Source organism: Gymnoscopelus braueri, assembly GCF_963280865.1.
Source record: "Gymnoscopelus braueri genome assembly, chromosome: 14".
NCBI classification, from domain to species: Eukaryota; Metazoa; Chordata; class Actinopteri; order Myctophiformes; family Myctophidae; genus Gymnoscopelus; species Gymnoscopelus braueri.
The window spans coordinates 3886917-3901989 of record NC_137619.1 but is presented as its reverse complement, the minus strand read 5'-3'; the positions used below and the strand labels follow the sequence as shown (position 1 = coordinate 3901989).

The 15073-nt window shown below is 40.9% G+C and overlaps 2 protein-coding genes across 4 annotated transcripts in view; one reads left to right on the top strand and one right to left on the bottom strand.

The window, feature by feature from the left end:
- Positions 1–15073, bottom strand: part of rassf4a (Ras association domain family member 4a) — an 84595-nt gene that overhangs the window by 3672 nt on the left and 65850 nt on the right. For 2 of the 3 annotated variants that reach the window (XR_013934430.1, XM_080449381.1), the window contains exons 5-8: positions 3644–3726; positions 2085–2260; positions 440–541; positions 125–176 (exon numbers count right to left, since the gene is read on the bottom strand). Coding sequence is in view for 2 of the 3 variants with exons in the window: in XM_080449381.1 (XP_080305507.1) it covers positions 125–176; positions 440–541; positions 2085–2260; positions 3644–3726 (413 nt within the window). In the remaining variant the exon portion in view is untranslated. The remainder of the gene's footprint in view (positions 1–124; positions 177–439; positions 542–2084; positions 2261–3643; positions 3727–15073) is intronic. The other variant, XM_080449382.1, reaches the window with a different exon arrangement.
- Positions 7214–13355, top strand: LOC308099970 (uncharacterized protein; the record flags this gene model as incomplete). Its single annotated transcript, XM_080448872.1, has 5 exons — positions 7214–7474; positions 9279–9447; positions 9645–9803; positions 9969–12779; positions 13349–13355. The coding sequence occupies exons 2-5, from the start codon at positions 9287–9289 to the stop codon at positions 13353–13355; spliced, it is 3138 nt and encodes a 1045-aa protein (XP_080304998.1). The 5' UTR covers positions 7214–7474; positions 9279–9286.

Genomic DNA, 15073 nt, shown 5'->3' with positions numbered 1-15073 from the left:
GTTTGGAACATATCTAGGCAGACAGTCATAGAGGTAGGAAGGTGCAGCTAGGGGGTCCTTGGCCTGAAGAACATTGAAGACCCCTGCTCTAGCGTCAAACCATTGGAGAGAACGTTGGACTCACCTCCAGACTCGTGCACCATGTAGAGAACGAACTCATCACATTTATTCTCCACCTGGATTGACACACAGACACAATTTAGTCATTGAGCACAGTGGCTCTCAAAGTGCGATCCACTTCTTAATTAAATAATTACTACTTTGAGTACTTAGAATACTTTGAGTACTTAGAATACTTTGAGTACTTAGAATACTTTGAATACTTTGAATACTTTGAATACTTAGAATACTTTGAATACTTTGAATACCTTGAGTACTTTGAATACTTTGAATACTTTGAGTACTTTGAATACAAGAGTACTTTATCCCCGTTTCTTACCCTGAACTTGTGGAGCAGCAGGTTGAGGACCTGGATGGTGGTCATGGAGCTGCAGACCCTCACATTGGTGACCGACCCGTAGGCTGGAGTGAACACTGACGTCTGAGGACAAAGGTTATTAGAGTTAACCAAACTAACCAATAACCAAAACTAAAATTGAAAAAAACTGAACTGAAATTATAGACAAAATGCCCTTAGTTCTTTTTTTTAATGATATGAATTTATTGATTTCGCTGTACCAAATGTATAAATAAATGCTATCTTTTGTTAAGTTTTTATTACACAATACTTACCTTTTCAATCCTGCACCTGACAAATAACCCAAAGCATAAACAAACTGAAACTAACACTAAAACTATAAGCATTTTCAAAAATAAAAACTAGCAAATCCGCTCTAAAAACGAATTAAAACTGACTGAATTAGAACAAAATAATATTCAAAAAGAACTCAAACTAAACTAAAATAAAACATCCCAAACTATTCTAACCTCGCTGAGGACAGGAAGGAAGAGGGAAGATAGACTTCCAGACATCACTGGACATCTCTGTCAACCAGAACACATTTAGAACAGGAAGCTGAAGACATCAAGGAAGGAAATACCTGCAGGGCCTGCAGAATGGAACCTTTTTCCAGCACAGCTGTGTGTGAGTGCATGTGGAATGCGCGTGTGTGTGTGCATGTGTGTGTGCGCTAGGGCATTCACAGAATAGTCGAATATTCGAATATTCGAATATCAAACCGACTATTCGACTATCAAACCACTATTCGATTATTCGAAAAAAAAAAAAAAGAAAAAAAAAAAGGATTTTTTTTTTTTTTTTAAGATTTTTTTTTTTTAGTGGCTTTTCTAGAGCATACACGCAGCTGTGAGCTCTGGTGTGACGTCAACTCGCATTCCTTGAGTCAAGTCATCAATGCCATTGAAAAAAAAACAAAAAAAAAAAACAACTTTTTTTAAATTCTTTATTTTTTTATTTTTTTATAATCAAACCGAATAATCGACTATTCGAATACTATTGGGTCGAATAATTCGAATACCATAAATCACTATTCGTTAATGCCCTAGTGTGCGCGTGTGGAGAGAGAGCATGAGTGGAATGCGTGTGTGTGGAATTTGTGAGTGTGTGTGTGTGCAACAGTGGCAACATGCAAGGTGCACACACACAGAGTAAAATCATTTTGCACAGAGGACACACACACACACACACAGTAAAATCTTTTTGCAGAGGACACACACACACACACACACACACACACACACACACACACACACACACACACACACACACACACACAGTAAAATCTTTTTGCAGAGGACACACACACACACACACACACACACACACACACACACACACACACACACACACACACACACACCTTGCATTGTGCAGCCCTTTCATGCAGTGAGAGTCCAACAGTGCTATTGTGAAGCACTCAGCGACTCTCCAGACACACCCCTCACCCCTCACCCCTCCCTCACAGGAAACCACTGCCTCTCTGCACCTGGAGCTATGTCAACACCGGGATGCATTCAAATGTGTGTGTGTGTGTGTGTGTGTGTGTGTGTGTGTGTGTGTGTGTGTGTGTGTGTGTGTGTGTGTGTGTGTGTGTGTGTGTGTGTGTGTGCACCTTGCGTGTTACCTTGTGGTTGTAGAAATGTCCGTTGATGGAGAAGCGGTGAGCGCGGAGGCGCTGCAGGTCCCTGGTGCTGTGGTGGGTCTTTGGCCTCCTCTGGACCCCCATGAAGGAGGCGTCGCTCCTGGTCCTCAGCAGCTGTGGCGCCTCCTCTTCTTCCTCCTGGCTCGCCGTGGCACCTCCTCATGGACACACACACACACACACACACACACACACACACACACACACACACACACACACACACACACACACACACACACACACACACACACACACACACACACACACACACACACACACACACACACACACACACACACACACACACACACACAATGATGTTTACATCCTCTTTGGAACAAATATTCTGTGGGTCTCGAAAGATTAGTACAAACGCTGGCAGTGGCGGATGAATGAATGAATGAATTCATTCCTGGCAGTGAATGTGTTAACATACTCTACCATACTGATCGGTTAAAATAGACTTTTATCCATTAAACTAAGATTGCCTCTTTTAAAGATAAGGACAAATAATCAACCCCATGTTTGAATGTACTGCAGCTGAAAGAAGAAACGTCATTGCATTTTGAGCTAAAGAACATGAATATGGTCTGAGTGATATGTAATTAGTTACTTGTTTTTATTTAGACTCTTAAAATACTTTTGTTGTTGGATTAATTGCTTTTCAATTGATTGATTGATGTACTTTATTTAGTAAGACATGAGAACAACAGTACATGGAAGTACAAATTCACAATACAAGGTCTACTAAACTGGAAGACTCATTAAGCACTGAGCTTGTTTAAGATGAGATCCCCATGCACACAAATCATGATGACATATAAGAGACAGACAGATATACACACTACTATACAGAACGTCATACAATCATCTTACAGGTTACTGGTATGGAGAGTGAAACATATGTACAAGAGAAGAAAAAAAGGGGAGGGGGTAGGGGGGGTGTAGGTTAAGACTTAGACAGGGGCCATTTTCGAATTGCAGCCTCCTGAAGGTGTATCTTTAGGGCAGTTTTGAAAGTGAGTAGGGTTTTACACTCCTTTACTCCTTTTGGTAGGGCATTCCACATGTTTGATGAATAGCATGAGAACGAGTTCATTCCCTTTGTTGAGCCAAATCTGGGTTGAACATGATTCGTGGAGCTGCCTCTGGTGTAATGATCGTGGACTTCATTAACGTCTTGGAAGTATTTTGACAAACACAGGGGGATCAATATCGTAATGGCATTTCAGAGTACAGTAGTACACTGTGTACAGAGTACAGAATTACACTAGAAGTACACTCTGTACACTGTGTTCAGTGTACAGAAGTGTGGATACGGATAAAGCTCAACGTGTCTGACATGTCACCTTATCAACATGTGACTTAGCACTTCTGAGCACAGCACGTCTAAAACGCTAATCTCTGCTTCACTGTGTGTGTGGGGGTAATTAGTGCACATGGCCACAGCATTATCTTACGTGTGTGTGTGTGTGTGTGTGTGTGTGTGTGTGTGTGTGTTTGTGTGTTTGTGTACAAAGCGAACACAGTGTACTACTTACTAGTTGGAAGTGCAGCCGTCTCTCTGGACAGATTATTGTTAAACTCTCCAGCTGCCTGCTTTGAGACAGGAGATCTCTCATTCCTGTTCAAACAGAATAGGTTGCTACATTTCCTCCTCAATATTTATTCATTCCATTGACAATAAAGCAAGCAACAACAATTGTTTTACAAGTACGTTGAATAACATTACACAAGCATGTTTCCATGTCTAGGCTTAGGATTTATTTATGTTTTATGGCAAATTGCTCCTTTAGAAGCATGTCTCCATGTCTCAATCTGTGATTAACTTGGTTGTTGGGACATACTGTTACACTATGCCTTGCTAAAGCTACTGTCAAATAAGACGATTCCACAGATTCAAAAGACTACATCTACCAGTTCCTTAGAGAAACTAAAGGTTAAAGGGATACTTCACTTTAGGGCCGGGGACACATTTAAAAAAAATATTAAAAATAAATGAAAAAAGTTATGGAAAATTCATGGCCCCCTCACGCATTAGAGTGTCCTACTAAATAAGCTCAAAATGTGGTGCGTTGCAGCACGCTGTGAGCTTGTAGATCGGCTATTTTCCACAGAATGCTGGTCTATTATGACATGTCCAGAATTGGGATGCAGGGAGTTAAATGGTCAATTCTATCAAATGTAATTCTTTTGGCTAATATTTGAATATAATATAATTAGCTTGGGTTTCCATCACCTAATAAAACGATGGCTCCTGTTGAGGTTTCAAATAAATCACATGTCACTGATTCAGGGCCTCTGATAGGTCACTGATTCAGGGCCCCTAGGTGACTGACAAAGGCTGCATGTTTGGACAGCCTGGAAAAGAATGTCACTACGGTACACGGGCACAAAGATCAAAGGAAGAATCCTGCTACTGCGGCCAGTAACGGATATGCTGTTATTTCAGTTATGTCACAGCAATAAAAGATGATGAAAGATGTACGACTTGACATTACTGCTGACGATTTTCCAAAGCATTCTGTGGTTTATTCGTTTTTAAAGGAAATCATTATTGTCAGTATAGTATGAATGTCATCTGGCAGAGACATGAAACTAGCTTGTGAAATGTAATCCAACACTCCATATATTATCATTATGCGTTATTATTTTTGTTTGTCATGTTATCTTTGCATTTTATCCGCATGAATCTTAGCGTATTCTTATTCTGGGGCAAAACATTCGGCGTTGTGAGCATGTAGAGCGGCTATTTTTGGCTCAGAGGTTTGGTGTAGAAGCAGGGGTTTTCAAACTGATTGTGAACTAGGGACCACCACCCTGACTAAGCATCAACCTGGGGACCACCGTTGTGTTGGGAGGGTATTGATTGATTGATTGAAATTTGTATTAGGCAAAAAGAATGTAAAACAACACAGTTACATTTATAATACTTTTGTCTAAAAGGTCCGACCAAAAAAGTCCTTGCGGACTTGTTTCCGTTGGGGTCCTTGAATTAATTTCATAGACATATATAGTAGCAACCAAACAGTTCAAATATCAACATAAAAATACAGGTTAAAAAATACCACTATATACAAAAAAAAACATGAAAAAATATATGTATACAAAAAAGGGGAGGGGCGTCGTCTGTCTACCGGGAAACTGGTACTACCTCCTCTTTTGGCCTCCAGAAAGATGAGTTTTTTACTCATCGGGTTAAGACTGCTATGCATCCCATGTCTATACGTCCCACTGTTTCTCAACCATTGGTCCACGGACTACTAGTGGTCCATGGTACAAATAGGTGGTCCATGGGAAAATGTTTTAAAACGTAAATGCATTTTAACTTTAACTTTGTTAAATGTATTAATATATGTTTTAAATAGTATTTCATAAGTGAAGTCCATCAAATGTAAGAAATGTTTATAATTAATAGGCGTGGTGTGGGAGAAAAAGCGTTGAATTAAATAATAACTGTTAAGGGCTTGATTTCATTCGTTTCACTTTACTAACAACTTATATCAAGCCCAGGCATTATTTAACTGAAATGGTTAAACTGGTCCAGATCTATTCCTATCACACGGTTGCCCTTATTTCATTCTCTTACTTTATCCAACCTTCCATTAAACTAATGGTAACTGAAATACTGATTTGTGTCTTATGTATGACACATGTGATTGTTTTATATGGGCACATTTCCTAATAATGATGACTCAATCAGGTAATCCTGTACACTTCCCCTTCTTGGGATTCTAACTTCCTTTCCTTTTTTTATTTTTCTGTGGAATTGTCTTGCCCTCCGACTTCCCACTAAGTCAGAAGTTTAGTCCACTGTTCCGTGGAAGACAATAAATAAATAAAAACTTTCATTTTCAATTTCCTACAGTACTAAATGCATGGTTGGTCAGGGACCACATGCTACACCTTCACGGACCACCAGTGGTCCACGGACATCCTGTTGAAAACCCCTGGTGTAGAGGGAAAAAAGAAGCGGACCAAGTACAGAGCCCTGGGGGACCCCAGTCAACTAAGTATTATAGGGTTTAAGGTTTTTTTTTTTTTTAGGTGTGAATTGATTTGAAAGGGCCGGAGGAAAATAGTGAGACTAATTTACAAATGAAAATCAAACATCCATGACTTATTAACCAATCAATGATGTTGTTTAGCCAACGTCGAATCAATTATTCAGGTAAGTTCTATAACATGTTAATCACTATGGAAACAAACATAAAAAATAATTTTCAACCCATTAGGAGTTCACACATCTGTGTCATTTTAGTGCGGCACCAAGTGCCGCACTATGCCGCACAAGTCACTCTACTTCGGTGGTGCTTGGATCATTCACAGGCTGGGGAGCAGCCCCCCCCCACCCCACCAAAACAGAAAAAAAATGTTGTCATTAGTCGTCCTTGGCGGTGAATGAGTTATAGTGGAGCGGCTAAGTGCTTTTTTCTGGCAGAATCTTTCAGTTGATGATACAAGCGTGAAAATTGGCGTGAGCAGTCTCCATGGGTCACTTGTAGGCCATGTTGTGTAGGTCCTTTTCGTTCAGTTTCGTTCCCATCAAGTGGCCCTAAATAATCTCTGCTTCTTAAAAAAGATCTATTGGTAGTAAGTAAGAAAAAAAATTACCGACATCTGATCCGGCGCAGTATTTTTATAATCAGTGTTTAAAAGTCGGTACTATTTTCTTAGCAGCGTCGTAATACTTTCAAAGGGGTGGTGCGGTTTTTGGCACGTGATTCCCGTTACAACCAATGGGGTCGCCTCTTCCGCATCACAATTTCCTGCAACAACAACTGCCATGGCAACCTTAACGTCGAGCAGCGAGGACTCCGAGGAAAAGCAACCAAAACAAAGAAAATATCATTCAAAATCACGTAAAAAGGACTCTAAACGATGCTATATGCATTCTATGTCTGTCCAGAGGGAAGATGTCGTCCGGGATTTTACACAGATAAGGTGGGATACCTACAGAAACAGCATCAAGCGGTGGCTTCCTCTGCAGGGTGAGAGTAAAGAAGTTGCAGAAACTTATAAGCATTGTGTCGATGTGCCTTTTGACCAGCATCCCGAGGACGCTGGGTTTCACCTATCGTGCTACAATCGATTTATAGACAAAAAGCGTTTTGTAGCGGCTGAAAAATGCGCCACACAGACTTTGGAAGTTCCAGATGCAGACACGGGTCAGTCAGGCAGCATCAGCGCCGACGGAGCCACATCTGAAACCCCCCGAAAGAAACTGAGGTCCAGGACAGGTTTGCCCGTAGCTTCTGCTGGCCCTGTCCTTCCAGCGCTATGCATTATTTGTAAAAAAGTGGACAAGTACATCACTGTGGCAGGCAAACGCACGAAGGATCAACTCTCAAAAGCAGAAACGTTGACTGCAGGTAAGAGACACACACACGCAGAACTGTTGTTTAATGTTTATAACGTGGATAACAATGATTTCGCGGGACTCTCCGGACCCCTTGGTGGTCCTTGGACCCCCGCGATGTAATCACGGGGGTCCCGTTGCCCCCCCCCCCACACACTTATGATTATATGGGTACATTATATATTTTGGGACTATATGTAGGCCTATCATTATTACATCTGAGGTGTTCTTTTATTTGATGGGCTGTGTTTGAGTCCAAGGCTGGGGGGAGTAATTCACACCTTTTGTTTAAGAAAAAATGTGTTGGTTCTTTTGTTCAGATCAAAGATGTTGACATTAAATGTCAACATCTTCACACATAAATTTTATGTGTGAATTCCTGACTGGGCAGGAACTGTTGACTATGTAACATGTATTGGTATTTTTTGGGAAGGATATGTGCAGATAGAGAGACAAAAGCAGTGGTGTAAAAAGTACTCACATTTGTTACTAAGTAAAAGTATCAATAATGCAGTATGAGTATTGCTATGAAAATTTACTTAACGTACCAAAAGTAGAAAGTACTCAATAAGCAGAATGTCCCATTTCACAGGTTTCAAAGGTATAAAATGTATACAAATATTTAGAAAATTGCAGATCGACAAGCTCACAACGTTGTGAGCTTGTAGATCGGCTATTTTCAAATGGCCAAAGTTTAAATAGTGCTAAAGTGTTTAATGTATGTTTTGTAATTTTAATCCAACTAGCATAAAATACGTGTAGTGAAGCAAAAAGGACAATAATTGACTCTGAGATGTTGTGGAGTGAAGCAAAAGTACTGAAAATTGGAAATACTCCAGTAAAGTAAAAGTACCTTAAAAGTGTACTGAATTACAGTACTTAAGTAAATGTAATTAGTTACTTTACACCTCTGCAAAAAAGGCTGAGGTCTTGTGATGAAGCAAATTTATATTATGATATTACAGTGGTTCTCAACCAGTGGTCCGGGGACCACCAGTGGTCCTTGAAGGGATTCCAGGTGGTCCCCAGCTAAATGATGGAGAGTTGGTAACCAAATGCATCCTTATAGATCTTTAACCCGTGACAGTGTAAAATGTTATAGGTTTTTCAAGAGTAAATTTACTGTTAAAAATCTGCATTACTTAATGTACAAGAAGTATAGACAATTAGAGAATGTTGAAGGTTTGTTATTTTGATCGTCTGCCTGTTATCTCTCCTATTGGTACCAACATCAATACAGCATATAATTGTGGACAAAATGTCATCCAACAATAACAAAATATTCTAATTATTGTGGGTCTGACAGTCTAAATCTCATCAAATGGTGGTCCGTGGCTCAAATGCTGAATAAATAATGGACCTTGATATGTAAGGGGATGAAAACCACTGTTATATTATACTGCTTAGCATTGATTAGTCTGTTGCTATAGCTTGTGAGAGCTAAGAGCAGGACCTACTAAAACAATAGCTGCTGATAAGGCTGGAATGCAAGGGGTTCAGGTCGGCAGGTCACAGCTGCCAGCAGTCAGTGGCCCTTTAGTTTTATGGCTCTGCAGGGGAGAGGTTTTAGCAGTACTAACATGTATTTACCTTCCCATGGAAAAAAATATAATACATACATACATTAACACCACACATAGTCTTTTGTAATGATGGCAATACAAATCTGTAAAAGACACATTTACATTTATTTCCTCACTGTGTTATTTACAGCCCCCCCCCCCCTCAACACACACACACACACACACACACACACACACACACACACACACACACACACACACAGAGATCATTAACGTGTACTTTTTTGTTTAAAGGCCGGTTGATGAAGGCTGCTGAGCTGAAGGAAGACTTTACCATCCTTCGGCATATTAAGGACAAAGACTGTGTGGCCCTTGAGGTGCGTTACCACAGGATCTGTTACAAAGACTACTGCAGGTTCTTGACGAGGTCTACAGCAACAAGTACTGCAACCACAGACGAAGTGTGAGTTATTACATTGCATTATCAATTTGCTCACATTGCACATTTTTAAAGTAAGGCATTGACCAACAACATATAGTCTGCATTTTGTCTGTCTTTAGATACAATCTTGACAGCACAACTCTTTGCACTTGTTAAGTATTTGTGTGTGTGTGTGTGTGTGTGTGTGTGTGTGTGTGTGTGTGTGTGTGTGTGTTCAGAAAAGAACCATCCTTTACTGACAGCTACAAGATCTTCTGTGAGAGGGTCATCCGACAGAGGCTTATAGTGAACCAGGACGTGCTGAAGATGAACCAGCTGCGAACGATGTTTGTCAACACTGTGAAGGAGCATGAGGATCGTGATGCTTCAGACTACAGGTACAGTGACTCAAATACCATGTGTGTGTTTGACATTCTTGGTAACAAAACCAAAATCTTCATGCTGAAAAGTTTCATTTTTATTTATTTATCCAACAAAAAAGGCTATGAGAGTATGTTTAAACAAAATTGGTTCATTTGTATACTTGTGTTTTTATGTTGCAGGCAGGACAAATTGAAGAGGAGGTTGACCTGTGATTTCCCCCAGCTTGTTTTTCACAAACCTGCCAAGCGCAACGTCACAGAACTGGTTTATGTTGAGACTTTGGCAGCAGATAAACTGATAGATAGGCTACCTCAGCCATCAGGTACAGAAACAACAACCGAGTCACAGTCCACTGAGGTAAGCCAAGCTGAAAGTGACAGTGAACACATGGCTAGTACAACACCTGGACATACAACTGAGGAGAACACAAGGACACTGTATAGTGCAGGATTGCTTTTGAAGAGGCTTCTATGTGACTCTCCTGGTATGACATGCCCGTGGCCTCCCACAGCAGAGGATTTCAATGTGTCTGAAGCCAAATCTGTTGTGCCAGTTGAACTATACAATCTAATTGCCTGGATTATAGGTGCAACAGAGGAACCAACACTAGCCTGTTATGTTGATATTCCTGATGATGTGAACCTAAAAGTGTTATCCATTTGTCAAGACATTGTGTATCTTGGTTCTAAAGGTCGCAAGCAGACACCAAAGTCATTGTGCCTTGGTCTAACTGTTCGCCATTTAACAGGTTCATCCAATGTTCTGTCACTACTGAGTAGATTAGGACATTGTGCTTCATGGAGCACAGTTGTCAGTTTAGACACTAGCCTAGCTGAACTACAACTAGTAGAGTACGGAGACAAAATCCCAAAGGGCTTCTCAAAGAAGGCACCTACAATACTGGTGTGGGACAATATTGATTTTGGGGAGGAGACACTGTCAGGTCGTGGAACTACTCACCATACTAATGGCATTATGCTGCAAAGTTCTGTCACAGAAACTGTGTCAAAAACAGACAGACAGCCACTAAAGAAGGCAGTTTACTCATTCAAAGCACCTCCTAGCTTCCCTATAGAACACTACCAACAGTCTAAAAGACACGGGCCACAGAACTTGTTTCACCATGAAAGTGTTCCATTGCAGACGGAAACATACAAGTTGAACACTGTGTCTGCTGCCAAAACTGAACTAGCATATGTTTTAGTGAAGTACACAGATGCTGAAGCATGCACAATCCCAAGCTGGACAGGTTTCCATACAATGCTTCAAAGTGATGCGACTCTGCAAAAGTCAGCTCTGTATTATCTTCCGGTCATTGAGGCTTCACCGACAGAGATGTCAACAGTTAACACTATTCTGAAGCGAAGTGTTGAAGTTGCTGATCAGCTAGAGCTGGACCATGTAGTGTTAGTTTTTGACCAAGCTATATATGCCAAAGCTCAGCAAATCCGCTGGAAAGATGCTGACCTGACAAAGCGTGTAGTGATTAGACTAGGTGAGTTTCATACATGCATGTCCTTCCTAGGCATTTTAGGAAAAAGGTTTGGTGATGCAGGACTGCAAGACATTCTCATTGAGTCAGAAGTTGTTGCCCAAGGATCCATCAATGGTGTCATCAGTGGTCATCAATACAACCGCAGCATGAGGGCACACAAACTTATGTATGAGAGTCTGCAACGTGCCAGATTTAGCACATTTCTAGACTCTGTGACACCAGAGGAGAGAGATGAGTGCATGGATGTCATCAGAGAGATCAAAGATGCATTCCCAGACAGAACAATGGATGTTTTGAGTGCAAACGAGAAATTTGACAAAATGTGTTCAAAGTATGCAGTCTTTGTGGAAAAGAGTAGTGCAGAAAACCCAACGTTTGCCTTCTGGAGTTCATACATTGACATGGTGCAAATACTCCTTCTGTTTTTGAGAGCAACACGTGAATCAGACTGGCAGCTTCACCTATCAACAGTGCGCTTGATGATGGCATGGTTTTTTGCTTATGATCGTGTGAACTATGCTAGGTATTTACCTCCATACTGGCTGGAAATGGTCAATTTGCCTCTCACACATCCTTCTTGTCACAAAGACCTCAGTGTAAAAGGCCAGTGGACAGTCCAACGTCAAAGTGCCCATGGATTTGCATCAATTGCTTGTGACCAGGCTATTGAGCAAACATGCAACAGAGATTCCAAGACAAAGGGTGGCTGGATAGGGATAACACAGAATCGGGATGCAGTGTCTCGCTGGATATTGTCACAACATGAAAGAGCTGCCATAGCTAGACAATGTGAGTCAATGGCTGGTAAATCTCCTGAAACACGGAGACGAAAAGATCTAGACCGCACACGGATTCAGGCCGATGAAAAGGCTGTGACCAGAATAAGTTCCACCTTAGATTCCATGCTGAACCCATTTGACATACACCAAGATGGCATTGTTTGTCTTAGCTCAGGGACGGTAGCAGCTGAAGAAATCCAGAAGGATTTGCTTGCAGCACATGAAAAGGGGGAAAAAGCTGTCAAAGATTTTATGGACCAAAGACTGTTATCAAAATCCGTTGACATATTCGCCCCCATCAAGGCACAAAAACTGAAGACATTCAGCGACCAGGCAAAGACAAAGAAGAAATCTGCAGCAGGCAAAGATGTGATTCTGCGAGCCGACAAGAAACTGTTCTCCAGACTACTCATTATTGGTCAAAGTAGAAAGATAGACCTGAGGGAAATTCTGTCATACTCCTTGGGAACCGTTTCCTATCCTTTAGCCAGTACTGATGGGTCACTAGCTAAAACAGACAAATCAGCCCTGATGACTCTATTGGAGAACAAAGGTGGAGACTGCTTAGTTCAAGGAGTTCCGTCAAATGGAGCTATTCTCTTTGATGGCATGGCAGTCATTCAAGCCATTCATTCAAAACCAGCTACCTTTGGAGAGTTTGCTGACAACTTGCTACAGTATGTGGTCAAGCTAGCTCTGAAGCACAAGTGTACACGGTTAGACTTTGTCATTGACCAGTATCCCAAAATTAGTATAAAAAACCTAGAGCGGTCACGTAGAGCTGGGGGCGGTACGCAACAGGTGCAAATCTATGGACGGGATCAGAAGGCACCTACACAATGGAAAAAGTTTCTATCAGATGGAACTAACAAAGCAGCACTGGCAGAATTCCTCTATGTTGCTTGGCGAGATGCTGACCTCACCATTTTGGGCAGGGACTTAAGCTTGTACATAGCACATGGAGAACTGTGTCACTGTGTTACTGTTAAAGACGGTTCACAAACTATCAGTGCTGTTCAAGAACTGACATGTGATCATGAGGAATGTGACACTCGGGTGTTTTTACACGCACAGCATGCTGCACAAGGACATCAAACTGTAGTCATCAAAAGCCCTGATACTGACGTGGCAGTGATTGCTGTAAGTCTGCAGAGAGATTTACAGTGTAGCTTGTATTTTTTCACAGGTGTAGGCAACAGAACGAGGATCATTGATGTGGCTAAGGTGTCAGCAGCTCTTGGCACCAGTGTTTGTTCAGCACTCATTGGTATCCATACCTTCTCAGGTTGTGACTCGACCAGCGCCTTTCATGGCAAGGGCAAAAGGAAGACATTTTCTCTTGCTTGTCTGAAAGAAGAATACCTGACTGGGTTCACACATCTGGGCAGCAGTTTCAATCTTGACCAGTCTACCTTTAACACACTTAGCAAATATGTGTGCCACCTGTATGGCCAGTCATCGGCCAAAAACGTAAACGATGCAAGATACAAATCATTCTGCATGGCATCGTCAGCTTTGCCAGAACTGTCCATTCCCCCAACAAGTGACGCCCTGTACCAACACTGCAGAAGGGCAAACTACCAAGCAGCAGTAATGAGACATTGTCTGACTGGTATAATGTGTGCCCCTTCACCCATTGGCAATGGATGGCACATTGAGGATGGGGAGTTAACAGTGACATGGATGACTACAAATCCTGCCCCTGATAGCGTGTTGCAGGTAGTCCACTGTAGTTGCAAGACTAGCAAATGTGTAACTGAAAGATGTTCCTGTAAGTCTGCAAGACTACCTTGTACGGATTTGTGTCGGTGCCAGAACTGTGAAAATGTTTCAAAGGAAACAGAAGAAAGAGCTGTATCCGATGATGACTCTGATGACAGTGATAGGGATGATTAAGATACGCACAATGTGCTCCTTATTTTATTATTTTCAACAACATGTTCAAGAATTGCTACACTGTCATTTTAACCCATTTAAATGTAATGCATACATGTTCCAAAAAATACTTTAAAATGGCTGTATTTTATTTTTTTCACAGCATAGCCTTAAATGTACTTGCACTGCCAAAAGAATGACTTGCACTGCCAAAAAAAATTACTTTTTGTTGCGCCGAAGTGAAATTGTTTTATTGTGATGCATTTGTTTTGGTATTCTCATATTTTGTGTGTTTTTGGAGGGGGGGGGGGGCGGAGTTGATGTACATATGACAGATGCTGTGACACACTGTGCTACTTTAATAAATGTTTTATACCATTATGTTGTAATAATTCTGACCTTTAGTGCATTTATTTTAGTCTTGTCCATTTATGGTATTCTTCAAATTTAGGGGGTCATGGTAGCATTTTGATTGATTTTCAGCCATTTTGGGCCAAGGTGTGCTGCTTCTTTTTCTAGCTTTCATTACACAGTAGGTTGGGACATTTTTTATGTATAAAACATAAGCTTTTAGCTAAATGTGTATGTTCCCTTGTGCTGGGTTCCAATCACTTCAGTAGAAGCGTTTTCTTTAACTTTGCTACATTTCGTGATCTAAATTCAAATATGAGTATACTAAGGCACCAATACTTGTTTCAGGTGTTAGGTACATATATTTATGACATTTGAGAAAGATTTTTTGTTGCCAAAAACAATATAACACATTTTACAAGCAAAAACAGCAGCACAAGATTTTCGTTTTTTGGTTATTCACTTTTATATACATTTCTGGCTTGTGAAAAAATACTGCAGGATTTTGTGCGGAGGTATTTTAACCCAAAGTCCACAAGGGTATTGTCTATGCAAAAATGCATTGAAAAAGTAGACCCAAGTCGTGGGAACGAAATTCATTTTCTAGGCACTTTTTGGTGGGTCACAACACGGCCTATTGACAAGAAAATTGTCTGTCATTTTTCAAGATGGCCGACACCTTAGTGGAGCAATTAAGTTATATAATGGTTTATTTGGTGATACAAGCATGAAAATTTGCATGAGCAGTCTCTATGGGTCACTTGACAATAGGCCACCCACAGCT